Source organism: Mycteria americana, chromosome 1, assembly GCF_035582795.1.
Source record: "Mycteria americana isolate JAX WOST 10 ecotype Jacksonville Zoo and Gardens chromosome 1, USCA_MyAme_1.0, whole genome shotgun sequence".
NCBI lineage: Eukaryota > Metazoa > Chordata > Aves > Ciconiiformes > Ciconiidae > Mycteria > Mycteria americana.
Window position 1 is genome coordinate 219,089,979 of NC_134365.1, and position 27,579 is coordinate 219,117,557.

Sequence of the window (27,579 nt, forward strand, 5' to 3'; positions counted from 1 at the left end):
TTCTGACTGCCGCTCTGAGCTTTACCAGCGTGATCACAGCACGGCTGTATGGGCAGGCCAGTACCATTTTTCAGGCAGAGGAAGCAGAGGACCATATCAGCAAAGGCTCAGACTTTCAAAGGTCTTAGGGTGCCTACACCAGTTGACCTTAGGGTAGGTGACACCCTGAAGTCACACAAAGGAAGAGTGCAGCCTTGGAGCTGCCGAGGCCCTGAGATAAGCCTGTTATCATCAAACCACTGTGTACCCAGGAGCACATCCAAGGAGCTTAAAATGAGACCAGAGGTCAGAACTGAGACCAGCTGAGGGTTTTAGGGAAAGGATAAATCTCAGACCAGCATCCGTGGCTGCTTCTGACAAGCAATGGACAGTTTCAAGGCCAGACAGCAGACACAGGTAAGCCAGTCCTTGCAGATGTTTGCTAATAAACCTGGCTGCTCTCCCTCGCTTTGGGTGCCTCAGGGTGGATGAGCGGTGCTGCTAGATGGGCAGATCTGCTGAAGCAAAGGGAGGTTCAGGAAAATCTGTGCCATGTTTTAGTGCATTGAGGAGGATCCTGGAGCCCCTGAGAGCACCCTCTTGCAGCCCGATGTTGTCTGCTGGGAGCATCCAAAAAGCATTCAACCCAAGTGTAAAATAAAGGCAGACGTGGTGTGGTGCTGGCACACCACAGAAAGTCGGGACAGTAAATCCACCGTGGGCCAAAGAGTGTGTTATTCATCTGCCTTTCCTTCAGCTGTCTAGAATGTGAGCACTTGTGCGTGTACAGATATGAGCATCTAAAATGTGAGTCACCTAGGCTCTCCCTGAAGTGAGTGAGGAGAGATAGGTACGTGCCTGTATCTCGGATATCCCTGTATCTCAGATGCATCTCCTGGGTGCCCTATGGATGCACCCATCTCCCCATCCCTGGAGGGAGCTTTTTGACTAGCTCGTAGCAGCCACTTAACCATGAAAGGGCTGGAGTGAAGTGACACAGATCCTGATCCCAGGAGAAGACAACAGATGAGCAAGGAAAAGGCAGAAAGTAGCATCATCCAAATCTGGTCTCAGGCTGTCCCTATCTAAAGTGGGTATTGGGGACAAGAAAGGTGCAGAGGAAAGAGGTGTGTGCTCCTTTGTCTCACCCTGCCACGAAGCAGAAGAGTATGTGAGTGGTTGTGGGCTTGCAAGTAACCCTCCAGAGTTTGTAGGACTAGTTCATTGCACATATGGGCAACTATACGCTCCTGGCATCAGGGCCTGAAGAGGCACAGACTGCTGGAGACATTTTTTACTTTCTTTGTGTGGTTTGTTACCTAATTCATCCCATGCATTTCTCTTGGACTAACCAGAACAGAGCAATGCTCTGCAGAAACGGCAACGTGGGACGATGTACAGACCCAGAGAACTCCAGCCAGCATCCCGATGCAAACAATTTTTTTTCCCCCAAAGCACATTTTAGAAGGAAGCAAAAGTTTTTAAAATAACATAAAGTAACAAACAGTCAGGACTTTCCATTGACCTTTCACTTCCCACTATCCCATTTCCTATCACTATCAGTACACTTTCCTTCAAAGCCAGGGACAGAATATGAACTCCCAGAAAAACGTTCTCTTTTGCAGTCACCCTGCACAGCTCTGTGTACCATTATCTGGGATTTTTTTTTCCTTTGTATTATTAAACCAAGGCCAAAAATAAATTTAGCAAGAAATCACATTTCATATCATATAGCACTACAGTCTCAGTGTTAGCTCATCCACTCATTAATGGGGAGATTAATTTATCTTTGTCCGATTCTTTCAAACTTATAGCTGTTTTTATGTCACACTGAAAGTTTTGTAGATAAATGGGTTGGACAGAGACTTCTGGCTTAGCACTTGCAAGAGCTGATGAAATACAGACTTCCAACGCAGGACACAAAATGCCAGACCGAATCCCAGACATGCAGGTGTAAAAGCAGCTCAAAGTTAGGACATCGGGAATAATTTGTTAACATCAGTTCAGAATGTACATCTATTTCTCAACATCACCCATGTTTTCAAAGAAGGTCTTGTTTTGATCTCAGCTCAGATGATAATCTCAGATCACACATATTGTTAAATATTAACCCAAAGTATTCCATTGACATGCTATTAGGTGCCTTTTTATGCTCACCAAAACCAGGCTAAGGGCACAGTAAACTGCTCTGAGACAGCCACCAAACCTTTTGCCCTGCATCATATTAGGTTCACCTAACAGCAAAAATAAGTTTCAAACAAACACTGCTTGTACACAACAGCTCTGAAATTCAGTATTTTATGCTTTTTAGCACTCAGCTGAGCTTTGCTAACAGACACTGACTTTAGATAAAGCTCCAGCTCTGGCTAGATTAACTGCTACTGAAGTGCAAAGGCATGGGCAAAGTGACTCACAGAAACAAATAGCTGAAATTATTATTAAATAAAGCTCTTCCTCCCCAAGCAGTATCACTATTAAGAGTGGTGAGCAGCTAACAGTGATTGCTAACAGCACCAGGGCCCAATCCTGCAAGGTGCTGACAGTGGGATCGGGGCGTTCAGCACCCGCCTTATTGTCCACCTTTCGCTGCAAAACTCGGAGTCCCCTCCGTGAGCAGTTTGTGGCCAGGGGGATTTACAGCTATCTCCTTCCCTTTCATTTGCTCCTTAAAGTTTGTCTCCAGAGTGTTCGTTGCTTTTGAAGCAAGTCCTTGGGAATTGGAGCAAAATAATTCCTCTCACCTTTCCTCTGTGCTATTCTGCCTCTTTTTTCTCTGCTTTTAGAATCGTGCTTTTGCAATTGGTGCAAAAAAAACCACAGTTGAAAGGATCACACAGGTAAAACCGAGTGAGATCCCTTGGGAGCAAAGATTTTATAGAAAACACCCATGGGAAGGGGAATCACTTTTAGGAAACATTGAACCCTGCCATAGGACTAAACCCAGGGCCCTACAGCTCAGTCTAAGTCTCTGGTAGGGAGGTGCCTACCTCTTATGGAAATTCAGAGGCATTTCCTATAGGAGAAAGGGCTGCAGGGTGAATTCCTCAAGGTTGTCCTTGGGAAGAGAGGCAGGGGTGGGGCAGGAGCTCCCCTCTGCAAAAAGTTTTGGGGTGCTGTTGGATTGCAAAGCAAGTGCCTGATTTTGCCAGCCCTTTGGTGACTCCCTTGCTTGAAGAACAGGCTGTGGGTTGGTTTTCTAAGCACCCAAGGTCAATCCTGACTCCCCTGAAGCCCAAAGGAGTTTTGCTGTTAGCTCCAGGGCAGAGTGACCCTGCAGACAGTCCTGTACGAAAAGCAACAAGGAGAGAAAAGCAGGACTTACCATGGGCTTCTTGTACTCATTGGGCTTGATACAGCGGACAAAAAAGGGCTGGCACACGCTGAGAGTCCTCATCAACAGCTCCAGGGACCGCTTGAACTGGCTGCTGAGCGTCGGCGAGCGCTTCCTCGTCTCCGCTCCCTGCAAAACCGCAGCGGAGCGGGCTCAGGAAATGAAAGGATAACAGTGCCTTTCCCTCTGGCCACGTCCCTGGGAACTTCCCGCGACAGCCGGAGCCAGAGGAGGGAGCAGAGCCAGAGGTGGTTGAGTGTTGTGGCAGGAGAGGGGCAGGGCAGAGCCGTCGAGCTTGCAATGGCTGGACTCTGGCAACCTGCTCCATATGCCTCTACCCAGGGAGGAAAAGTGCCATAATTTAATTTCTCCTGCTAAAACCTCCCTGTGTGACTGGCAATCCCAACTGCCCTATGCAGAGCCATGAGGAAGATCTGCCCATGAGAGCAAACAGTCCTTTCTGGGCCATCAAAAGTCTCTGTATTGCAGCTTGGGGCGATGCATTTGCCCAGGGATGCTCCTCGGGAATGGCTTGGGCTTCCCTGTCCCCATGCATCGTAGCATGGTCATGCCAACCCTCTGTCATGGTTCCTCGTGTCAGGCTGAGCCTTTCCTGCTCCCTGGGGTGTAGGAACAGAGACCCATGTAGGGTGAAAAAAACCCCAGGGGCACGTTCACTGAGGGGGGACTCTGCAACAGCTCCAGAAACTGCTGGTAAGGTCTATATCCCTCAGCCTGTACTAGAGGGAAGATTCGAGTTATGTTTGGAAAAGAATATTAGCTAGACCAAATGAGGTGGGTATTTAGGGTGAATCAGGATGATTTTGAATATTTTGCTTGTTTTAGCTCCCTTGGTTAAATTAATAATCCAATCTCCAGTTTGGGGCAAGTGTTTCTAAAGCAGAATGGAGTCGTTTCTCTTAATAGCCCCTTCTCCCTGCCCTGGGAGAACCTTGTTAAGCCAGCTTCAAATGAAATGAAGCCCTCAGCTCATTTTATGTGTCAATCACTATTACTCGAGCTCATTACACATCAGCCGCAGTGGTGCTGTGTGTCTCGTAGGGTCTGGTGAGAGAGCCTTTGTGGGGCAGCGAGTACTGATGGTGGGCTGGAGGAAGAATTGGGCACCAGGATGTAACTCCCTCCAAATCAAAAACAGGGCAAACTGTGACATGACCTGATGGCCAGGGATTTCCCAAAGGGAGGATTCCAGCAGGATTTTAATGCACGTTTCCTCCAAACATCCTCTTCTTTGCAGGTGGCCAAGCCATGCATGGTGTCACGAAGTCCCCATTTGCACTGGCCTTGCTGCTATGTTTTGCAAGGTGGTGAGTTTTATTTCTACTTTTGCTAAAAACTTTATGTGTGCTTCATCGTATAGCACTAATAACCTGTCAGATAACATTCCCACCCTCCAAAACTGAGGAATTTCATAGAATCACAGAATAGTTTGGGTTGGAAGAAAGTATAAATACAATCTAGTCCAACCCCCTTGCCATGGGCAGGGAATTTGCACAGCTCAGGTTGGATATGATGTTGAGACAAAACCAATCAACACAAACACAAAGTCATCACAGAATTCCAACAAGAGAAAACCCAGCTCATGCACACACCAGAAAAACCTGGCCTGCTTGTTGAGAAGAGCAAGGGGGGATATCAGTGATCTCTCCCAGCAAAATCCTCCCCTGAAGGACAAACTATTAACAAATCTAGAGTAATTAACGGATGCAGCTGCTACCTGCAGAGCACTGTAGAGTCTGGTTCTCACATTCTGTCACAGATTTGATGAGGAATAGGCTGTTTCAGCAAGAATCCTGGTTTGGCTAGCTTTGATTAATGTTTTCTTATCACTTTGCTAATTATGTGCAAGGGGTCACCTCTGTGAAATGTGAAAGGATAGCCACAGGGGTTAGAAGCAGCACTAGATGCAGGAGCAGGGCTGGAAGTTGGAAGCAACCGCATGTTAGCCAGGTTTGTCAATTTGGGCTTGGCTGGGAGAGGTCATTTTTCAGCTGTGGTGGTAGGAAGGGTGCAAGACTTTGTACAAGGGTCTACAAGGGAATGCACGAGTGGTTTGCTCCCAGACCTCCCTCTCTAGGTTGCTGATGCCTTGCATTTCCTCCTTGCACGCATCCAGCTCTGGTAAAAAGCAGTGGTGCCATTTCCATCCGTACACCTGAGAGCTTTTTGCTGGGAGGGGCTGCCAGAAAGCAGCTTGTCTTCCTATCCAAATTGTCAGAGCAGTCTGGGCTCCTCCTGTCAAGACTGCACCATCCCAGCCATTCACGTGCTTCCTGGGCCTGATGTTTGTGCACAGACCCCTTGATGGTGGGCACCAGCCACATGGGCACTAACCAGGCTCTCAGCTACACAACAAAACCTCAGGTGGGTGCTTTGCATCAGCCTCCTCCTGCAGGGACAGGGTGACACCACTGAAGTCATTGTGGTTCCTCCCGCCTCACCTCAGCACCAGTGTGGGGAGAATCACACCACTTCCCTTATTCCAACAAAATGGCCCCAAAAAAATGAGTGGAGCAGCCTGCCAACACAGCCTAGCAAGGCACTGAAAATACAGGTTTTACTGCAGGCGAGGAGCATTTTTTAGCTCAAAAACAGACCCAGTCCCCATAGCCTGAAGAAGAAAGAGCTGCATATATTCTGCTTTTCTCCTGGCCAGACATGTCTTAGCTTTCAAATCAAGACTGTAGCGTCCAAACTGAGACTGTAGTGTCTTTGGGACACAGACTATCTCTTCACTGGTGGCCATACAGAGTCTAGCACACAGGAGGATGTGACCTGTGTGTCACGGGGAAGGATGAGCAGGATTCACAGGTGCTGTAGCCCAGACTGGGGCACTGAGTAATCACTCAGCCTGTGCTCAGCATCAAAGGAGAAAAAGCATCAAAGAGAAAAATAAGAAAAAGAAGAGAATTACATGATTTACAGAGAAGCACCATCTCAAAAGAGAAGTTCAGAAAGATGTGCAGACCAGCATGACATTCAGACATGCTTCAAAGCCACCTCTTTCTGACACCTCAAGCCAGTCTGGCTTTAGAGGTGCAGAGACGTGCATGGCTGCTTGCGGTAACATAAAGACAAAAGTCAAGGCAGAATATCATCATCAGGACACAAGGGGATGTTCCTCCAGCATGGGGTGCCCAAGATTCCCAATGGCACAGCTGGAGCATCAGGACATTTCTCAGCATCTCTGTGAAGCTGTAAAGTCTCTAGGGACCTATTCAGACTCCTTCCTTTGGTGTCTTGGACACATCTAGGTACTTATCATGTGTCCAGGGCTGAGAAAGCAATAACCAGTTCAGCCTATCTGCACCCTGTGGGTTCAGTGGGTTAAGGTGGACACAAAGTTATGTTAAGTAGGATGGTCTTAATACAGACCCAGAGTTCCAGCTAGGGCAATCATCAGGTTTTTCTCTTTGTAGCATTCAAACCAAGTAAACAGAAGCAACGAGAAAGGCAAGGACAAGGAGAAATTTCACTGAGCAAGAAATGGTAGGAGTTACTCCTGCTGTCCCTCTGTACCTTCTCCTCCCACTTTCAGGAGAAGGCTGCATGGTGCACCAGGATTGCCATGCTCAGCACTAGGTCTGCCGGGGAGATGGCGACCTGCTTCAGTGGAAATGCAGCAAGATGAATTACTTCAGGTGAGTTAGGGAAGGAGAGAAAAGCATGTGTCACCAGCAATACTTTGGGGAAAGGTTCTGGACAAAGGACTGTCGTCCCTTTAGGATTATAAGGTCACTAAAATGGGCCATGCCAACATGACATGCTGTTTCTCAGCCTTTTTTCTGAAGTCGGAGAAAAATGATGCTTTTCATTTGTTATTTGGTTACATGAAATGTCACTGGGGTGGCCTCCAGGTGACCACTGAAAGTTGAGGCCCCTCACAGCAGGTTCTGCAGTGACATATAGTGAAGAGACAGTCTCTCTCCTAAAGGCTGTGCAGTCTGGGAAGTGCCTTCAGATGCAAAGTTGACATGGGCTACATAACAGTGCCGAGTATCACTATTTTGAACTATGCCCCCAGTTTAAAAAACTTACTGATGTTGATATATTTGGAAAATCTTTTTTTGGCTTGGCTGTTCCACCCTTGCCTCAGTGCCTAACAAATACCATCAATTATTATTCATTAGAAAACCTACAAAACACAAGGCTGTATTATGAGAACAACTATGACAACAACAAAACTCATAGAAATCATCAGTATTCTGTCTCCCATTTCCCTGTATCTCCTGTGGTTGTCTTCAGAGAAGAAGACTGGCCTGGGCATTTCTGACAGATTTTGCATAACAGTTCTCTCCCGGATTTAATCCCACCATATCCTAACTCAGGATGGAATTTTTTGGTGTGTGCGTGTGGCACTGCTACAGCTCTAGAGCAGGGCCCAATGAGATGTTGCAATCCAAACAATTTGCAATCATGATATGGAGGGGAAGGAGTCCGGCTCTGGAATGAATGACTTTGGGTCATTTTGGGTCAGATCCCCCTCATCGGAATTCCAAGTCCAAACACCCCGAGACACTGCAGAGGTAAGAAGGGTTGAAATTCAGCCCCATGCAAGGATTTGAATTTTGAAAGTCAGGTCCATCTCTAACATAATCCTCTGGCTATCGAAAGATTGTCATGGAAATGTGAGCAGAGTCACACAGCTAACGTCACAAAACCTTTAGCACACAGTGTACTACCCCATGACCAAATACCTAGCAAGAAAGGTTTGGGAAGCCATCAGAACCAGTCAGGAGATGAGATGCAACAGAAAAGACCTAAAAAAGGTGCCAAGAGCCTGTTTGGATCATGGCAAAGTTCAAAATTAACTGTGTCTTTGAAAGCTTGGATTTGAGCTCTCCCCTGAACAAGACCTAACCTCCCCCCCCCCGCCCCCGAGAATGTTGGCATTTCCAAGCAACTCAGAAATGCAATCCAGGAGTCTCTCTTCACACATGAACTGTCAACTTCCTGCCCCAAAAAAGGCGAAACAAGGCCAGATTTGCAGTTGCATGGAGGAATAATGTCCCACTGAAGCCAATGGTGGCACCATGATAAACAACAGCCAAATCCCACAGATGGTCCATCTGAAGTTAATTAAAATGATTCAAATATCAGGAAAAAATTTGGCTCGGGCTGGTTCTGATTTTATCCAAACTGAATTCCCATCATTACAAAGCTCTTCTGAGTTGAATGCTAGAAATAAATGACACAGTCATACACCTGCATCTATTCAACAAGCCATAAAAATGCTCTCCGTCGCATCGGTCACTTGAAATGGATCCTCTATAGATAGTGCAGGAAGAGGAATAAACCGACAAGAGCAAAGCACAATCCTTGCCAAGGAGAGATGAACATACAACAGAAGAACTCATGTATTCAGTTTACCTTTGGTGTGGGTGAGGGCGACTGGCCAAAGGTGCTGGATGCATAGCCACAGAGAAACTACATGAAGCACAGGTGAAAAAAAAAAAACAACACAACAAACAGAGACAGAGAAGAGCAAATAGTGAAAAGAAAGAATAACTGAAATGGGAGCCTGACATTATTAGTCTTGGAGGTCCAGCTGTTAAAATATCTCACGAGCAAAACGCATAATTCTTAGATTTTTGCCTATCCCCCTCCTGGCTTTTCCCCTTCATCTCCACATTCACACCCCTGAAGCTCAGGGAACCGCCGCTGTCCAGCTCTTGCCTCTTGGAAACAACTCTTCTACATCTTCTAATCTCAATCATTATCCATCCAGTTTCAGCCACCCCCACTCCACTCCCTCACACATCCCTGCTCTCCTGTGACCGGTGCTCTCCATAGACAGTGATTGGGAAGATGCCAGGGAAAAACAAATTTTTGCAAACATTCTAAAGAAATCTCTCCCTTCCTCCCTAATTTTAATCCAACTAATGAGGTAGTTTCTACAGAATTGAATTTTTTGCCAAGGGGAAAGCCCCCTATTTGTTTTTCCTTTCACCATTTCCCATCCACCATTGCTCCTTCTACCGGTTCCTCAAGCAAGCAGTGCTGTCAGACCGTACTGGCTGATTCCTCAGGGGAGTGGTGTACAATTCCCACTGAATCCATCATTTCACCTGGCGCCGCTCAAAGCAATGTTCTGATTCAGCAAACACATGCAGATAGACCTCCTCCGTGACGGGCATGCATAAATCAGGCTTCACAACCCCGTGTGCTCCAGCAATACCCAGTTCACCACACAGGTTTCATTGTACACAAATATTAGGTCTTTCAGGGACCAAACAGTTACTATAATATTCAAATATATACTCTCAACTAGTTTTCAGACTTCTCTGATCTGTGGCTTTCTCAAGTTTCTGGCATATAAGGATCCTATTTGAAAGACTGAATGTAAAGCAGATATGGACTTGCTTTTCCCTGACTCGCGAAATCCCACAAACTCATCGATAAGCTCCTGAGCACCAAAGGTTGGAAGATGTTGAGCAAAATGCCTCATTATTTGATTTAGCCCTTAGCAAAGCAGCCAGTTGTCTCTTTTTAAGGGAAGATGTTAGATTTGATTGACCTGGCCTGAGTGTCTCTGGAAGATTTCCCCACGGATTGTCTCACTGATGCTCGGGGAAGGTGTGCACACTTCCAAGAAGAGCCTTTGCCCCAGCTCTTTGCTACATGCAGTCAATTCCCATGACCCATGCTCACCTGCTCCTTCTTTTGGGGAATGTGTTTTAAGAAAGGGGCTGCAAAGATTATCGAATTTTGGTGGAAAGCAATGGCAAAATCATCTCAGCCTCATGTTGGATCCTGCTTGTCCGAGCAGTTTTGTTTGTGTGGTGTTTAGGGGATTTGTGCTCTCCCAGTTCACACGAACATTATGCATGATTAGGGGAGCTGGTACACAATGTTTGCTCCTCTTCCAGTTCCATGCCAGTCAGGTTACTAATCTCTCATTCAAATAAGAAAAGCAGACATCATTAAAGTATCAAAGCACAGGGACCACCGCTCGGGACAGATTCTGAAGATGTTTAATGGAACTATAAAAAAAAGGTTTATTTCAAAAAAAGTGCTCTGATGCTTTAAAAGGTCTCAGCTCTCAGGTCCTAGACAATGCCCAGGTGGACATCTCAATTTTGCTGTCATATACTTCCAGCATCTTTTAAAGATGCTTGGTAGGTGTTCCTGTGAAGAAGTCTGCATGACTATGTAAAGCTGAGAGCTCCCTCTCGTTGATTCCCCGGAGTGCATCTCTGCTCTGCGCAAACAAGCAAGAAATCACTTCCAAGGTGAACTGCAAAGCTTGCACCAAAAATAAATGCAGTGAACAAGCAATAAAAAGCAAAGTAAATGGTGGCACTGATGCTAAGGGAGTTAGTGTCTAGTTCAGCAGGAGAATCCATATCTGGGGATAGCTCTGAACCCACTGGGAGTGTCGTGCCAATTGGTAGCTGAATTGGGGCTGATAAACGTTATTTTATTCCTAATGAAGTCAAAAGGATATTGATCATTCATTTCAGCAGGAGCAAAACTGAGTAACTAAGGGTTATGAACAAGGCTTGCAAAAGTGTCTGTAGCCTATTTAAAGACATTTCTTGGGAATTTAAACATATCTTTCCCTTAGTAGGCAAAGGAATTCAGCACTTATATCTGTTTGGCACTCCTGAAAGTCTCTAAGTCCCTTGGACCATCAGTGGCATTGGCTGGCATTTGGAAACAGGACCCTGACTTCTAAAAAAGTTGGTTGCTTTGGCAAATTTTATCTCCACCCTCTGCAGTCCCATTGTTTTGCCTAGGGAAAGACTGGGGGATTTGGTCAGTGACCCATCTGTAGAGACTTTCAGGTTCTGCAAGGCTGATATTTTAAAACAGTTTCTACTTTAATTTTGGGAACAGGGCTGATGATGTCTTAGTAGGGAGATGTAGATGTTCAACTTACTCAAGAAAACATCATATATTTGAGTTATTAATGGTGAAATAGTCAATAATCTCAGCATTTAAGCTGGTATCCTAGTAATAAATGCTCAAATGGGGTGGGAAGAGTTAAAGCAATAACTGTGCCTTTCTCCAAAGCTTCAGCACACATGGTCTTCTCCCACACTGAGAATGGAGTAAGCACATACCCCCCTGGAGGACTGGGATCTGGAAAGGGGAGCTTTAAAGTTTAGCTTTTGTAACTGGTGGCCCCCCTCTCTGCTGTTGTAGCAGTAAAACACAACTGTTGGCTGGTCCCTCCCAGTCCTGCTGCAGTGCTTCAAGGCCAGCCAGATTGTCCCTTCGTTCTGCGCTGGTCTACAAGTATTTGGTTTTCACTTCTCACTCTATTATACACAGATCTGGACTACTCAGCTGGAGGGGCTAGCTCTTTCTCTCTCAGATTTCTACAATCACAAACCTTATTGGTTCCATCCCTACACAATTAGGAGAGAAGCAATCACAGCACAAAATAATATTTGACGAACTGAATGCAGTGAACTGGGACTGTGAGTGTGGATGTACCCATGACACTGCATGAACGCTTTCTGATGGCTGGCTCACACTAATAGGTTTGAAACACCCCAAATGGCATCAGAGCAATATGACTCTTTGCAAATCTTCTGCCCCTTCCAGGAACACCCCCCGTGAATAAAGATCTTCTCTCGCCTGCATTACCATTGCCACATCTGCTTGGAAGATCTGCTTGATGAATTTGTTTTTTGAGGAATGCACCAGCTGAATGATGTCTCCATGCAGAGTGTCCCTGTTTTTCTCCAAGAAACCTAGAGGAATAACGGGACAACACATAAATAGATGACACAGTGCAACACGGCCAGGATGTGCCCTGCAAGCAGCTTCTGGGTTGCTGAACTACTGGCTGTTCTTGGGGAGGTAATGAGTGGGCAGAGAAAGGGGGACCAAGAGAAGGAAGACAGAGATGCATCTTGAGACTGGATCAAGGATGCATATTGTGCAAAGCACTGCAATTCTGTCATGGGCACGCACGAGTGAAAGAGCACCAGCATCTGCAGCTCAGAAAAGGAGTACGCTGACACTACTTTGGGCTACCATCCTGCTCTGCTCCAATGCAGCAGCAGCTCACCTTCCCCCAAGCATCCCCTCACACCCGCAGTGCCCCAGGAGCTGCCCCATACCTTTTGTTTCGTAGTAAACAATTCCAGCAAAGTGATTAATACCAAACTGAGTTTCATAGTTATTCTTCGGAGGAATATAGTTGGTGTTAAGCTTGTGCTGGGAGTTCAGCTTGTGTAACATGGTGGCATCTGTACCCTGTGCACGCAGGAAAAGATCTGACATTTAACCAGGGTTTGTCCCATTAAAATAATTTTCCAATCAACAGTGCATTTCTTTTTTGTCTCGGATGACACTGTGCATTTATTTTGAGAAGAGTTGTGTTGGAGCGGATATCTCAAATGCAGGAATTAAAGAAATGGATTAAATATTGCTGGTATGTTGTGCTATATTCAAGATAGTGCTCCAAAGGAAGTATATTTAATATTATTTTCTCTTAAACTTTGTCAAAGGCTATTCTTGAGCGTCTTGCAGGCATATTCTTCCACCGGAAGTGGTAACTTGTTTTAAGCATGGTTGTGGTACTCATGGAAGAAAATGTGACAAAGCAATAAAAGCTATGAATAGGTAACCCACTGGTGAATGTGTGTTTGGGGGTGATCAGCCCTCTCATAGGGTGCCAGCATGCAAAGTGCAAATGGGGTGAAAACAGGAGAGTCACTGGCAGCAGGGCTGAGCCCAAAACACACCTTGGGGAACTTGCTCTCCTCGTCAATGAGGGAGATGATGTTCATGGGTTTGATGGCAATCATGTCCAAGGCATCCTGGTTATCAGTGAACTCGATGTGCTGCCAGTTGATGTTCTCCAAGTTGTACTCCTCCTGCTCTAGTTTGAAGACGTGGCGCACAAAGAACTGCTGCAGGTTCTCGTTCGCAAAGTTAATGCAAAGCTGCTCAAAGCTGTGGAGGGAAGGTCAAGGAAAGGTCATTTTAGATCCACCATGCTCTATCTTTCTCCATCTCTCTCCATGCTTGAAGCAATACTCTCGGACCTCATCAACGACTCAGTAAGGTTGCTGCTGGCTGAGAATTTCCTTATTGGTTCAGATAAACAGTTTTTCTCCCCCAAAACAATGTTATAGCCACTATACGTGTGTAGTCTACACCAATCAGTTGGAGGTTATCTCCTATGGCTACTATGTAGCCAATACTTGAACAACTAAAGGAAATATCTGCTGCAACACAAAAATGATTAGTTCTGATAATCTCTCATATAGAAAAAAGCTTCGCCCAGTCCAGTCCTGTTCCTCTCAGGAGAGGTGAAAGGACAGCGAGACCTTGAGCTTGGGGCAGTGAAGGAGAGTTAAGACCTGGTTCTCCTTTTGCAGGCTCCATACCTGTTCACAGTGAAGTTCTCAAAGCCAAAGATATCAAGGAGGCCGATGGATCTCCTGACACTTTTGAGTTCCTGGGAAGGAGGTCTGTAAATTGCAGCGTTGATCTTCTCCACGATCCACACGAAAAGCCGCCCATAAATTCCCTGCAACATCCCAAAGATGGAGCTCACTGAGACAGGTTAGCAGTTCACCCTGCTAGTCTGCAGCACCATTCAGATGGCACAGGCTCCCCTAAAGCATGGCCATCAACTGGACAGTCCCTGAGGACACGCTCACCAACATTTATGTCAGACTCTTGGCATGATTTAAAGCTTCAAGAGCTGTTATGTAGATCAAGGAAAATGGACCTGAAAGCCTAAGTAGAAGACAACTGAAAGCAAAATCCCTAAATTTTGGATCTATGGGCTTGCTCTAAAGCCAGACAGTCCTTTCCTTGATTTCTAAAGATCTCTCTCTACAGATCAGCAGAGCCATGTTACACTGCTAGACAAGCCAAGGACATCTCGCCTGGACAAGGTGCTGACTTAAATGTTGCAGTACTGGCTGAACAGTTTGCTGACTTAATGAAGCAGCTATTGCTGCTTCAGTAATTCCAGAACTCCATGTTTTATGATGTTATTAACTTCTTTTGTATAAGCTACAGCAGTGCTGCCAGGAGGGGAGCCTGATTCAAAGGCCCATCACCACTAGAGAAGTCACTGTCTGGATTTGCAGACTAGTTAGGTATCAAACCAGCTAGTTTGATCTAACAGTTCCCCACAGATAGAGTGGGGGGCCCAGGTTGGCCAAAGTATGCCACCAGTGCTTGTTTTGCAACCTAACATGGAGCTGCCAACAGCACGGCAGTGATGCACACCCACCCCATCAACCTTCATCAGCCCAAAGCCTCAAGTGATGCTCTCTCTAAGTGCTCTGATGGCTGCTGAACTGCTCTATCCCTATTCCGGCAACATTTGGCTTTATTTACTGCTGCAGACATGCCCAAATCCTGAAATTCAGGTGTGGGTGTTACAGGTGTTGATAGAGCTGCTCTGATTTATAGCAGCTGAGGATCTAACCCTGGGGCTCAAGCTGAGATGTTTTCCTGAAGCCGAGGTGAAGTCATTTCAGCATGCTGGCTCCTTCCATAGGTCACCTTTGAGCATAGACAGTCTCAAGTCCAGACTGCAAATTCCCTGAAGACCAGGCTATCTAGACTCCTTCCATCTCAACTCTTTCTGCATCCCATTGAGAACATAGTTTCAAGGCCATCTGCTGATCTGAGCTCGCAGGGACACCAAGTGAGACACTTTTCCTGTGCAGTGGACGCTCCGGTCTCAAAAGTGGCTGATTTCTTCAGCTTATCAACAGGAGCAGAAGGGAATGCCCTCAGACTTACCTTTACAAAAGCGTCCCTCACATCCAGCGCTTGTTCCATGCTGAGAGGGGTGGAGACGGTCTCACCCCTGGTGATTATAGTCCGGCTGGTAAGGCAGTTCATCACATCCTGAGGGTCAACCTGGCAAAGACAGCACCAAACACAGCTATTGACTTTACAACACAAGGTGTCCTTACAATGGCCTGGGCTACTGGCATGAATGTGCATGGCCAGAGAGGAACACTGCAGCCACCTATGGCTGGAGATAATTGACTTTTCTTAGCTGTACAGGGCAAATACCTCAAATGATGTCATAAGCATTTTCAGAGAGAGTAATTAACACATTTATACAGTGTTTTACTATGGAAAGTGTTCTTGTGACTTAGTGTGAGATGTTAACGAGGTGTAGGGAGAGAAGATGACAAAGCAAAGCCTGCAAAGCTGTATCCCACCATCACGAATGTAGCTTTGCATCCCTTTGACCCCTTTTCATATTTCTGAGATCAAGCCAGGAAAATGTCCACCTCCTAAAGTATATGAAAACAGCCCACAGACAGCTGTGGATCACACTTTGGGACCACTGGTGCCTATGGAGATGAGGTGTCCCTGAGGGAGCCCTGTTACCTGCTGGGGAGGCCACTGAAGAATGGTCCAGCCACTGCATGGATGGTTTGGGTGAGGGTCACCTCACCTCATTTCAGATACACACAGTATAGGTGACATCTTCATGTCAGCTACTGTAATGAACTCTCTTTACATCAATGAAGGAAACACTCTATTTTGGAGACTGAACTATTTTGGATATCCTTTTTAGGATGACGTGCCACCAAAGGGTCTGTTTCTCTCCACTGGTGTGAAGGGGAGCTCAGATACCCAGCTCAGATGGAGACACCCACCTTCATGCTGCCAGTACAGGGCAAGGTACGGCTTACCGGGGCCTCTTCAGCCTCCTAGAGCTGGTGGTGCAAGGAGAGCCTGGCTCAGATGAAGCTTTGCCACAATACTAGAAATATGGGAACAAGCCAGAAAGGGGACAGCAGCACCACAGAGCCACTGACCTCCAGCAACGATGCTGCAGTGATTAGCGATGCTGACTGAACAACCTCGCAGGCATCCAGGTTGTCATAGGTCCGAGCTGGGGGAAGAAAGGCAGAGGGAAAGCCATCAGCAAGGGACGTGGCTCTGCAGAAGGTGGACGGGGTGAAGGAAAGGGTCTTTCTCCACTGCCTCCGTGTGATGGCCAGGCAAAATCTGGCCATCAGAAGGGAGAGAAAAGTTAATGCAGCCGCTGGAGTCCTACTGCTGGCTGCAAAGGACCTGTACTCTGCTCTGCCAGCCACCCTAAATGACTGATGGGGTAAAAACATTTCTAGCGTGTAAGTGCTTTAGGCTTCTCTCTTCCAAAGAGGCTTTTCAAATCACTGTGTCATTTGTGACAGCAGGGCGGTTTGGTACCTTTACAAAGGCATATCCGATCATACAGGCACTTGTCAAACATTCCATTAGTCTCCCCTTGCAAAACCTGAGTCTACTGAATGGCCTGTAAGCATATTCAACCTCCCTACATTCAGAAAAAGTGGATGTCACTGAGCACACTGGAGTCTGGTGATCGTGCAGAGTGGGCAGGTGGACTTATTCCTCCTTTCTTGTCCTTACACACCACAATAAGCACCTGAGTACTTGGCATGGCACCATGGCAGGTGGTCTGGATACAGCCCTCTGTCCCTAAGCTTGGCTCCCTCTCACCATGCAGAACAAAGAGTAGAAGTGCACTGGACCAGGTCCCTGTATTTTGTCCTTTTACCTTCGTACTGAAGGTTCCCCATGTGCAGGATGGAAGCCAGCAGCTTGGAGATCTCCCAGTTCTCCGTGTCGGTGAACATAAGGACCTTCATTGCGGAGCGGATGTTGGCGTACTCCTTGCTATCATCTCTGCCATCGCAGGTTGTGCAGTTACCCTGGGGAGGCGAAGAGGTCACACAGTGCATGGGGTAAAGCAGAGAGCATCTGGGTGTAACCCTAAGCTATCCAGGGCTTCCCCCTAAATCAGCAGACATTTTGTTTAAGGGATGAATAAGCAAAAGATGATGTTGAACCTGTGGACCTGGCTCTGCCCTTTGGTATATACTACGATTCAGTGCTCAGCCTTGTGTCCTGCGCTTACCCTGCTGTCCCCAGCTACCCTGTGTCTGGCTGCAATCAGCAGAGGAGAAAAAGCTCCCTGAGATGGGGATAAAGAGCGAGAAGGAAACATGCCGGAGGGTCCCACTGATCCAGCTAGAAAGCTGGGTCTGAGCCTTGCTGATGATGGGCCAGCCTTAATTACACCTGCTTCTACCAGCTCTTCTGGATTGCGACACTGGTAGATAGGGAGTGGGGCTGGAGATTGCTGGCTCGGTCAGACACGTGGAGCAAAGACAGCTCGGCACCGTCTCCTGCTGAGAGCGTGCCATCCAGCCATGCACTCCTCCCCATCCATTGCTGCTGCAAGAACATCGGGTCATATCTAACACCCTGGTTATTTCCAAACAAGTGGCCTGGGCACCAAACACCAAAACCATCCAACCTTGTGTCCTGTTCCACAGCAAGAGTGGAAATAACCTGTCTATACACAGGGATTTAAGGGTTTGCACTAAGACTACGAGGCTTGCGGTGGTGGGACAAAGAAGTCCCACAAACCCTGTGGCTAAGACTCAGGAAGGTCATAACCAGCAAAGCAGCTCTTGGCTGCAGAGAAAGCACCTCTCTCTTCTTTCTCCCTTGCTAACAAGCTCTCACCACATCACCCCACCAAACCTTTGCTTCGCTGTTCTCTCACCATCGCAAGGTAGTTGTAGTCTGTGGCTTTCCCCAGACCCAGCTTCTTCTTCTGCTCCATCGTCATTCCTCTCAGCATGCAGTAAAACACGTGGTAATTCCTCTCATCCTGGGCCTGCAGTAGAAGAGCAAGCGTCAGCTCTGGGAGGAGAATGGCACTGCAAAGGTTGACTGACCGAATGCCAGCTCCCACATCTTGCAGATATATCGCCTTACCTGCCTGCAGACCCGGGACTTCTCCAGCAGGTACTGCTCAATCTTTGCCCCCTCAATGGCTCCCCTTTTGTTGAAGTGGATGTCGATGTACTTCCCAAATCGGCTGGAGTTGTCGTTTCGGATGGTCTTTGCATTCCCAAAAGCTGCAGGGAAGAATTGCAGTGGGTTGGAGAGGACCTGATGCAGGGAGGATCATGGATCTGGTCTCACGGGCAAAAAAAATAATCAAAAGAGCGAGGCTGATTGGGTAAAAAGCAGCCCCAAACCCTTTCCCTTAAGTTTGGCTGGCTCAATTTCATCTCAGTGTGAGGAAACAGGATACATCGCAGACAACTGTCCTTGGAAATACAGAGAGGACCACAGAGAAGGAGGCATGGGAATGGGATGACCTTGTCCAGGAAGAAGGGGTAGGACAGCAGGATTTTGGCAGCAGCCGATGAAATACAAGAGGGTTGAGCAAGGCTGGCAGGAGGATGCTGCAGCGCGCGAGGTGACGCTGTGTGGGAAATGACAGAGCTGCTGGTGAGTGATTTGGTGACTGAGAGGGAAAGGAAAGAGCTCATCTTTTAGGGAAATACAGAGGACTAAGCTAACCTCCAGCGGGAGACTTCTCCCTGGAAACAGACTGTGCAGAGAAAGGTACCCGTGTCCATCCTCTGTGTGGGTGTGGATGGCTGGCATGAGCGCCCTGGCCAGTACGCCCTGGAATTTATGCTCCAGGATTGCTGGCAGGTGATGGAGATGCATTTGAAATACAGAGCCTCTCTTCCCCTCAATCCTAGCAGGGATGAAGTGCATGTTCAAAAACACCCTGTGTGCATGCCATGCACCATGATGCTTTACAACGCCAGTGGTCAGGCGGCCCTGCAGTGTCCTGAGGGCCTCGTTGCATCTTCATGCCATGACTGAAGGAAGCTCCAACAGAGCACAGGGAAGGAAAGCTCAGCCAGTGACTTTCTTGTCCGCTCTGCTACCATTATGCATGGAAAGCAGTTAGGATATCCATATTTCCACTGATTCCTAGGGGGCTATTTACCAAGTAAAACGCTGCTCTCCGTGAGTAGCAGGGGAGGTAAAAATTTTATGCTTTAAGGAAGATGCTGTTTTTCTGCATAAGTGTAAAAGGTCCATCTGGCATCATGTTGGGGCCAGAGGGTCAGATCACTTATTTAATTTACAGACATCCAATTAAAACAGTGGGGCTGATCACAGTAACAGCTTGCCAATGAACCTATTAAGGCCGCGAGCTGATTCTTGTTATCTGGTTCTTTCTTGAACTGCTTTTATTTCTTTTTCTGCATTCTGCTGCCATTCACTGATCTTGGAAGGAAAAGGTGGGATTTGCTATTGTGTATTGCCAGCACAAGGTGTTTAGTCTGTGAAGCTCTGGTCAAATTAATCTCTTGTTCTGCTGAACCAGCAAAGAATAGGAATAGGATTTTTGCAACTATGGTCAAATAAAATAAAAAATTATTTAGTTGAATGCAGCCTTTACAGGATGTTGGTGCTCTGCATACAGTTATAATTCCAGCACTGGAAGAAGCGGCGAGGTTTTTCAGAAAAGCTTTATGTATTTGGTGATCAGCGTTTTTGAAATGCCAGACTACACAGAGAATTAAGTAAAATTCAGGTATCTGTTTTGAAATTTTGGGGAAAAAAAGTACTGATTTAAGTGGAAAAAACACATTTTTCAATTTTAAGTGAATAAAACAATTGAAAAATTCTTCAGGCCAGCTGAAATGTTTCGCTTTCAACAATAGTTGTCAAAAATATTAATGGAAAATTTGAGAGCCCAAATCAGACAATATTAGTCTTGTGAAAAATAAATTCAGATGTAAAGGAACTGAATATGCTGTTTAACAAATGTTGACATCATTGCTTTTGATATTTTTTAAAATTTTGTCACTTTTTGAAACTCAAAATGCAACAGAAGTGACTTACGTTTGGCCATATTTTGTGTCTCCTGAATCTGATTTTTTTTTGCCAGCAAAAAAATGTCTCCATTATCTGAGGCCTCACCTTCCAAAATGGGATTTGCCTCCAGGACCTGTTGCTCAATCCAGGAGTGCTGACCACTGATCGCCGCCAGGAACTGCAGAATCAGTTTTGTGCTTTCTGTCTTCCCTGCTCCGGATTCACCACTGCAAAGACAACAAGAATCGAGGTCAGTGAAAGCCCTGCTGCATCCCTGCCAATGTCCCTCTCTCTGTCTCCAAAGAGACTGCTGTCTCTGTGCCTCTTCGATTAGCACAGGTAGGATGAGGCCACTAAGGATGGGTTTCCAGCATCCCAAGGATGGGTTGTGGGACAAATGGTAGGACACAGTACCAGACAGTTTCCAGCCAAGATCCAGATTTGCTTTACAGTCCATTTGGCCCAAGCTGTTGCTTGGGTTTGGGTCTCTCCAGCAAATACCATCATTCAATCAGCACTAAGAAGGTCATGAAGCACTTCAGACAGTGCTTTTCAGGTATGATCACCAGACCATGAGCCTATGGTCCAGGGGCTAGCTGGTCCCATGGGGCATCTTAATCACCAGTCTTGAGCTGCCAAAATGCACTAGAAGGCAGACTGTGAAATACTGCCTTTTAGTGGCAGGCACTTTCACAGGTCCCCTAGGCTTGTTCTACCAAGTGGAAGGCAGGAGAGAAGATCACAGGGCAGGAAGCAACAGTCAAAGCTTTCTCAAAGCTTTCCTCAAAGCTTTCTCTCCACTGAAAGATGACTTGTGTTATCTTGCAATGGTACAAGAGGAAGGGCTGGGCAGAAATCCCTTGGTGTGAGTCTGTGGCCTGTCTGATATATGGGGTAGCCAATATAAGTGATTGAAATGGACCTTCCTGGTGTTCAGTAACCAGCCCTGGCCCCATGGCCGAATTGCCTCACTTGTCAGGGTTGGCTGGCCACTGGCACACTGCATCCCGCCTGGCCTTGGCTCTCCTCTGGGCCCCATATGATGCTTTTTTAGCCCTGCAAAGTAATCATTACTGCATGGCCTTTTCAGTCCCACGTATCTGAAATACTGTGCACGGGATACTCCAGAGTTACGTTTTTACGCAACGAAACTTAGGGTAGGCATGCCTTGGAGACAGGTGGTACCCTGAAAGCACAAAGACTGTCTGAGGGTGCAAAACTTGATAGGATAGCGTTGGACCCTCCAAATCTGGTCCATACCACCATTTGGGACAGACACTGGAGTGAACTATACCTATAACTGTGACCAGGCATTTCTTGGTGCCCAAGGTTGACCAGTCCAGAGCAGAGCCATGCAGGGAGACACCAGTTCAGCAGTGTGAACAACCACAGGTCCAGTGATCAAGCTTGTCCCTGGCCTTTCCTTGTGCAAAATGTATAGATCTTTGCATCTTTGATGTCTGTAGGAGTATTGAGTTTAAATTTAAAAAGGGAGATTAAAGATGATTATGAGATCTATTGGGTTGTAGGGTGAGTACCAAAGGATGATAAAGCATCTTTACTAGGAACAGTGACTGCTAACAGAGACCACCTCTGCACTGGGAATATGTGGATGGAAGATCTAATAGGTTGTTCAAATTTCTGTTTCTATTTGATAAGCTGTTCCCTATCAACCATGTTGCAGGTGCTCAGCATGCATTTTCAGGATATGGCTCATTTGGAAATTCACCAACTCACCTTATGATACAACACTGGTCCTTGTTGTTGCGCTGCATGTTGAAGTAGCAGTTGTCAGCAATTGCGAAGATGTGTGGTGGCATCTCACCAATCTTTTTGTTGGTGTACAGGCGTATCTGCTCAGGTGAGTAGATGGGTAGGAGCTGGTAGGGGTTTACTGCCACCAGTATTGAACCAGTGTACGTCTGGAGGAGAAGCACATGAAGGTTTATGGGGACAGTGAGATGTAGCTGAGAGGCTTTGGCAGCTTGGATGGAGTGTGGAGGCCAGAAAAATCAAGGCTTTTCAAAAGCTGGATGAAAGATGATGTTCAAGTCAAAGATGCTTGCAGGGTGGAGCCTGGAGCAAAATTGGAACAAAAGTCCCAAACTATCTAAATCAGTTCATACTCAGCCCTGCTCATGCACAGGATGGATTCAAGCCTTAATTCATATTTTGGATGCTCCTCAGTTAAGATTCAGAGTTTCAAGTCAAGCTCATGTTTGCAAAAATATCGCCAGAGCTAGCACATATCCATACGTATCTATTGCATTGCACAAATTATGAGAAACTAGAGACAAAAGAAACCTGAAGACCACTGCCATATCTCAAAGCAGGACCAGCTGGATCCAAATCGTTCCTGAGACATGTCTGTCTAACCTGTTTTTATAAATCCACAACAGAGCTGCTAAGCCTCCCTCTGCAATACATTCCTCTCTACCATCTCTGCCTAATCAAACCTCTCCATGCTGCAGTTTAAACCTTGTCCTGTGCACATGGATATGGCCCACAAAGTCCTGACATACCCCTTCTCAGCTATTTCTGCAATTCTGGAAATGGCCTTTGGTCCATCCCATGCTCTCTGTGGCACTCAAATGAGCAAAGCTGTCCTGGGCCTTGGGCATCAAACTCCTTGCTCTTTCATTTCTGCCCTTCCAGGACCCGTTTCTCTCAAGCTTCTCACCAAAGGACTCATGACCTGTGTCATTTTGCTCAGGTGCAGCTCTGAGGTTAGGAGGTTTGGCCACATCCCAAGCTCAAGGCAGAGAATAAGGACCTCCTTCCCCTACTTCAGCTGTCTAAAAGTTAGTGTCTGGAGCAAGTGAGTCAACGGGGCTCCATCTCGGACTAACCACGGGGCATGACATGAAGGCTTGTTTCACTCCATGACTTCAAAGGAGCCAAGTCGCCTTCTCTAGGTCAACTTTTGGAAACTAAAGTTACAAGATTAATCTCACCTTTCTTACCTGGTGGGGCCAACTGTGAAAGTGCCCCCAGTGCTGCATATATTCTTTTCAGGAAAAAAAAATGATTTCAACATAAAAATAACCCTTATGGGTTTTTATCTGTGTGGCCTAAAACCAACAATAAGCCTTTGGCACAAAGCAGCACAGGCAAGGATGCTTGTGAACCGAGAAGAAAATCTCTCCGTGCTCTGCTGGCTGCTCCTCTTTTTGTGCACATTGCAAATTGGCTGATGAGTAAAAAATGTCTGAGCTGTTCCTCATTTCTGAAGGCAGCAAAATAACTATCACTGCTGGTGAGAGGAGTGGAAAGGGAGACTTGGAGACATAAGCCCCAGGTCGAGTTTCTCCCATCAAGCCCAGTATTCCTCAATCATGATGGAAAGAGCTTGAGTGCAGTGAGATGATAATTTGTTTGCCACCATCTATGCAACACTACCAACCAGCTCAGGCTTCCTGAAAGGCAGCCAGTAGGTGGCAATTGTGTCCTATAGTAGGGATGCTGAAAGCCCTTAGGGACTCATCACTTTCTAGCCTCATGGCCAACACCAGACAGCAACTTTCTATCCAGTCCCAGGTGAGGTTTTGAATTTACAGTGGTAACTGAGAAAGGATACAATAGTCTTCCCTGTAGTAGGGTGTTACGTGCCAGTAAAGGAAAAAAGCTTTTTAAGCTCAAGAACAAAGTTGTCACAAATCCAAAGGGTAGAAATTGGCTGTGAAATCATCTAGACTAGATGTTAGAAGAAGAAGGCATTGAAATAAGGGAGCAGACAAGTCCCAGAACAGCCTTCCACAGGAACAGAGCAGGTAAGCTTAGTGCTCAGAGAAGGAGTGAGCTCAATTTCTGAATGGGATTATATCACCAAGATCCCCACTGAACCCCAAGACTCCTTCCAGTCCTGGGTGAGATACTTGGAAGACTGTTTTCCTCTTCATAATTTATTGCCAGGTTGATTTTAGGGACATTATTCTAATCTTCCTTGAGCCTCTTCTCAAAAAGAATGACTCTTTGCAGAGGTGTCTGAAAACCCCGTGTTTCAGCGATGCTGGTCTGCCCTGCCCCAAATGCAGCCAGCAGGGCTTTTAAAGGAGTTAACCATTAGTTGCAGGAATGCTTTCTGGATGCTCTCACTGACCCTTCCCTCGTGATCCACAAAATACTTTGTCAGCATGAACTCTTGTACTATTGCTTGGTTTTGTAGGTCATTCCTAGTTGATAAATACTCACAATTTGCCCAATTCTCACAGCTGACGGCATGCAAAACTTCGCCTGCTTTGCTGATGAGGGGCCAAAGGGTACCTCCAAGGAAATATTGTCTCTCTGGTTTCTATTGCTGGCTGAAGGCAAAGCCCTCCTGTCTTGCGAAAATAAAGCTTTACTGATAGGCAGGGGCTCTGCCGTAGCTGACAACAGGAACCACATCTCGGGGCAAATTCATTACTGTCTGCATGACCTACATTTTAATTAGCCCCAAACAAATCCTTTCTGAGCCTGCTTCCCTCACTACACAGAACACCATGGCTGACTTCATCTGGATTTTTATGGGGTTAAAGCTCTACCAAACATTACTGCATTTTGGCAACCCTTAGAGACCAGCAGCAGGCATTGCCTTCATCTCCAGATAAAGAGATTTAACCTTAGTCAGGAGTCCATACTCCCCACTAGATGCTCTTGCTATTCAGCACAGTTTCTCTTAGTGCATGCAAGCCAAACCATGGGCAACAAGCCCTTGCTGAAGTTTTTCTCATTTTGCTGCAAAATTTTCTTTCCTTCAAGCTGAGGTCATTACTGAGAAGCACTTATAACTTTAACCACATTCACAGGTTGGGGACTTTCCAGCTCTGGGAAGTGTCACAACTTCACCATGAGGGCCAGGCTCTGCAGCAAAGGGGATGATGCTCTCAGTGCATTTGTGAAGCAGCAGCAATGGTGGTGCAAAGTAAATGGGAATGCCACAATGGTGAACAGAAACAAGTGATCCAGTGGAAGGCATGACAGCGATTGCAAATGACAGTGCCAAGAGTCATACTTACCCTCCCGCCGCAGTTTGTCTTACGAGTAAAATGTGAGGGAGGAGAAAAAGGAAAATTATGTTTTATTAGAGCAGAATTACACCCTCCACAAAGCTCCTTAGGAAGGAGGAAGATGAGGAAACAAAAGAGATTGAAGTCCCATTGGAAAAGTCATCCTTTACTCAGCAGGCTCAGAAATCCTTTCAAACAGTGAAGGTAACGCCACACTGAGCTTCACCATCTTTAAGACAGAGCAAATTATACCCCAGAAAAAACCACCTCCGGGGACTGGGCATCCCCTACCTACATGGCATCCATATGGTACCTTGGCTGTGCCAAACTGCCATCAATATTTACCACATTCCACACAAATCTACTCCTCCTAGTGCCACCACTCTTAAAAGATGAGATCTGAAGTGGGGTTCTTGAGCCTCCAGCAACAGACATGTAGACCGGGGTGGTTTACGTGCCTCTCTATCAAGTTATTTGCGCGCTCTATGTCATTTTGAGAGTGTCATTCTGATTTTGAGATTGCACTAATTGCTGTGTTGTGCCCAGGGTCGTGGGCTGGCACTCCAAAGCCATTAGTGGTGTGGAGCAATCAAGGCACAGTAACCTGGAACTTCTGTGATGCAAATCCCTTTGTGGGATGTGGCCACCCTTTACGCACCAGCTTTGTAGGACACATGGCCCTGTCACCATCAGACCCGAAGAACTCGCAGAGAAACCACGTTGTTACTGAGTCACTTCAACCCACACTTACCTCCAGGTTAGCAGCTGCCCTTTGCATTAGCCCTTATTAGTGTGATGCTGCCAAACAACTCTTTGCCCAGTGCTCGTTTGTGTTCATAATCTCCCTGGATGTCTGTGAATAGCTTGGTGAGGGAACTCAGAGGCAGAGCTTTCTTGAAGGAGCTGGGTGTATTCATAGGTAATCTGATATTGCACACATGAAATCTTATCTGAGGACCTCTGTTCACTTAGTGAGGCAACAGGCGCTTGCCTGATGACATAGAGACCCCAGGAGAGCCACATGGACTCCACTGAAATGGATCCAACGTGATCCCAACTTTCTCCAAGAGCAAGAGAGAGCTGCAGGAATCCACTTGGTACCACTGCAAAGTGCCCTCAAACAGGGGAAAAAGGGGCAATGCTCAATGGATTGCTCAAATACATGTTGCCTGAATGAGGCAATCAGCTGCAAATTATTGGCTATCTGTACTTCTCAGGTGGCATTCAGGTTGCTTGAATTTAGTTATCCACATGAGTACTACATCTAACCTTGAAGATGGGCATGCTCTGAGCCAGAGGAAGTTGGACTGTAGACCTCCAACCTGAACTTTCCTTCCAACAGAAACTCTTCTACAATACCCAAGCTCCAGCCAGCTCTAAAGCAATCATCTCATCCAACAGGCACCTATGTTTGCACAGCTGAAAGGCAGTCTTGGCTCTGTTGGCTCTATTGATCTCTCATGGTGACTGCCATGGGTGCTTAGTGCACGTGGAGACACCACCTCAAGTATGAATTTGGCCTGCTAACTTTTGCTAGTTTATAATTATAAATGGCTGTGGCTCCCTGAAGAGAGCTTCAGGGAGTAACTCAGTTCATCTAATGTGTGAATCATTTTCTGGTCATGCCTTTTTCTCTAAACGGACAATACAGGGGACCTAGACATCATGCACAACAAATAAGGTGCCTCGGTGAGAGATGAATTTGGGGGTCTCTATTCTCCTCCAAGCTTTGGGGAATTAGGCATGCCTTTTCAGCAGCCATATCCCCTTTTTCTAGGAGTGAAATCCATCTCTGAAAGAAGAGATGGATATCTTCCAGAGTTGGGGGCAGGGGGCTGTCAATCGTATGAACAGCCTATGTAACAGAGTGGTGTGCTCTCCGTCACTGCCCAGCTCTAATCCAAAACCATCCTTTCAAAAGGCACTGGACATCAAGCAGAACAAGCAGACTTGATAGATAAAATCCTGGATATGGTCTGCTAGCTTACCCTATCTGGGAAGTCAGACTGTACTGCAATTCCCTCTGGCGTGAAAATCTAGTAGTCTCTAGAGCCTTTTAAAAATTAGATTCCCAGGTGGCTTTGAAAAGGCCTTCAAAGGCACAGCAGGCACTTATCTGAGTATCTGAAAACTGTAGGATTTGAGAGCAATACCAAATTTTCCATATTTGCATAGGCTGTTTGAGTACGTTAGCTAGTGGCAAACACATACACACGCTCCTCACTTCTGCCCCAAGAATGTGCACCAGACTACACAGCAGATAGCACACTGATAAAACCAGTGCAGAGACTTGAATGCTGATCTTGTCCTGCTGGGGAGGTGGCCTTTGTGATGCTCAGTTCGATCAGGGTTTCCCGCATGTGGGTTTCCTAGAGCTAAAGAGAGCGGGAGGTGCATTGCAGAGCAGGAGGTGGAGGTGGGGAGGACACTCACATAGATGAGGTGCTCCCGATAGCGGATCAGCAGGTTCCTGAGGATTCCCGCCTCGTTCAGGTCCCCCAGGCGGATCATGTCCTCCACTCCATGGATGGAGGTGGGGTGCATGGGTTTGATGTGGCTGGCATTCTGCGGGGATATCCAGTGCTCCTGGGAAGAGAGCGAGAGCAG

General features: G+C 46.6%; 1 protein-coding gene across 2 annotated transcripts in view; it reads right to left on the reverse strand.

Annotated features, from left to right (window-relative positions):
- MYO7A (myosin VIIA) overlaps positions 1-27,579 on the reverse strand; it is a 64,535-nt gene that overhangs the window by 35,834 nt on the left and 1,122 nt on the right. For both annotated transcript variants that reach the window (XM_075492037.1, XM_075492036.1), the window contains exons 2-14: positions 27,406-27,558; positions 21,722-21,906; positions 20,090-20,211; positions 18,071-18,213; positions 17,856-17,969; positions 16,842-16,995; positions 16,096-16,172; positions 15,059-15,178; positions 13,681-13,823; positions 13,033-13,243; positions 12,406-12,541; positions 11,927-12,033; positions 3,302-3,439 (exon numbers count right to left, since the gene is read on the reverse strand). In XM_075492037.1, coding sequence (XP_075348152.1) covers positions 3,302-3,439; positions 11,927-12,033; positions 12,406-12,541; positions 13,033-13,243; positions 13,681-13,823; positions 15,059-15,178; positions 16,096-16,172; positions 16,842-16,995; positions 17,856-17,969; positions 18,071-18,213; positions 20,090-20,211; positions 21,722-21,906; positions 27,406-27,558 — 1,803 coding nt within the window. The remainder of the gene's footprint in view (positions 1-3,301; positions 3,440-11,926; positions 12,034-12,405; positions 12,542-13,032; positions 13,244-13,680; positions 13,824-15,058; positions 15,179-16,095; positions 16,173-16,841; positions 16,996-17,855; positions 17,970-18,070; positions 18,214-20,089; positions 20,212-21,721; positions 21,907-27,405; positions 27,559-27,579) is intronic.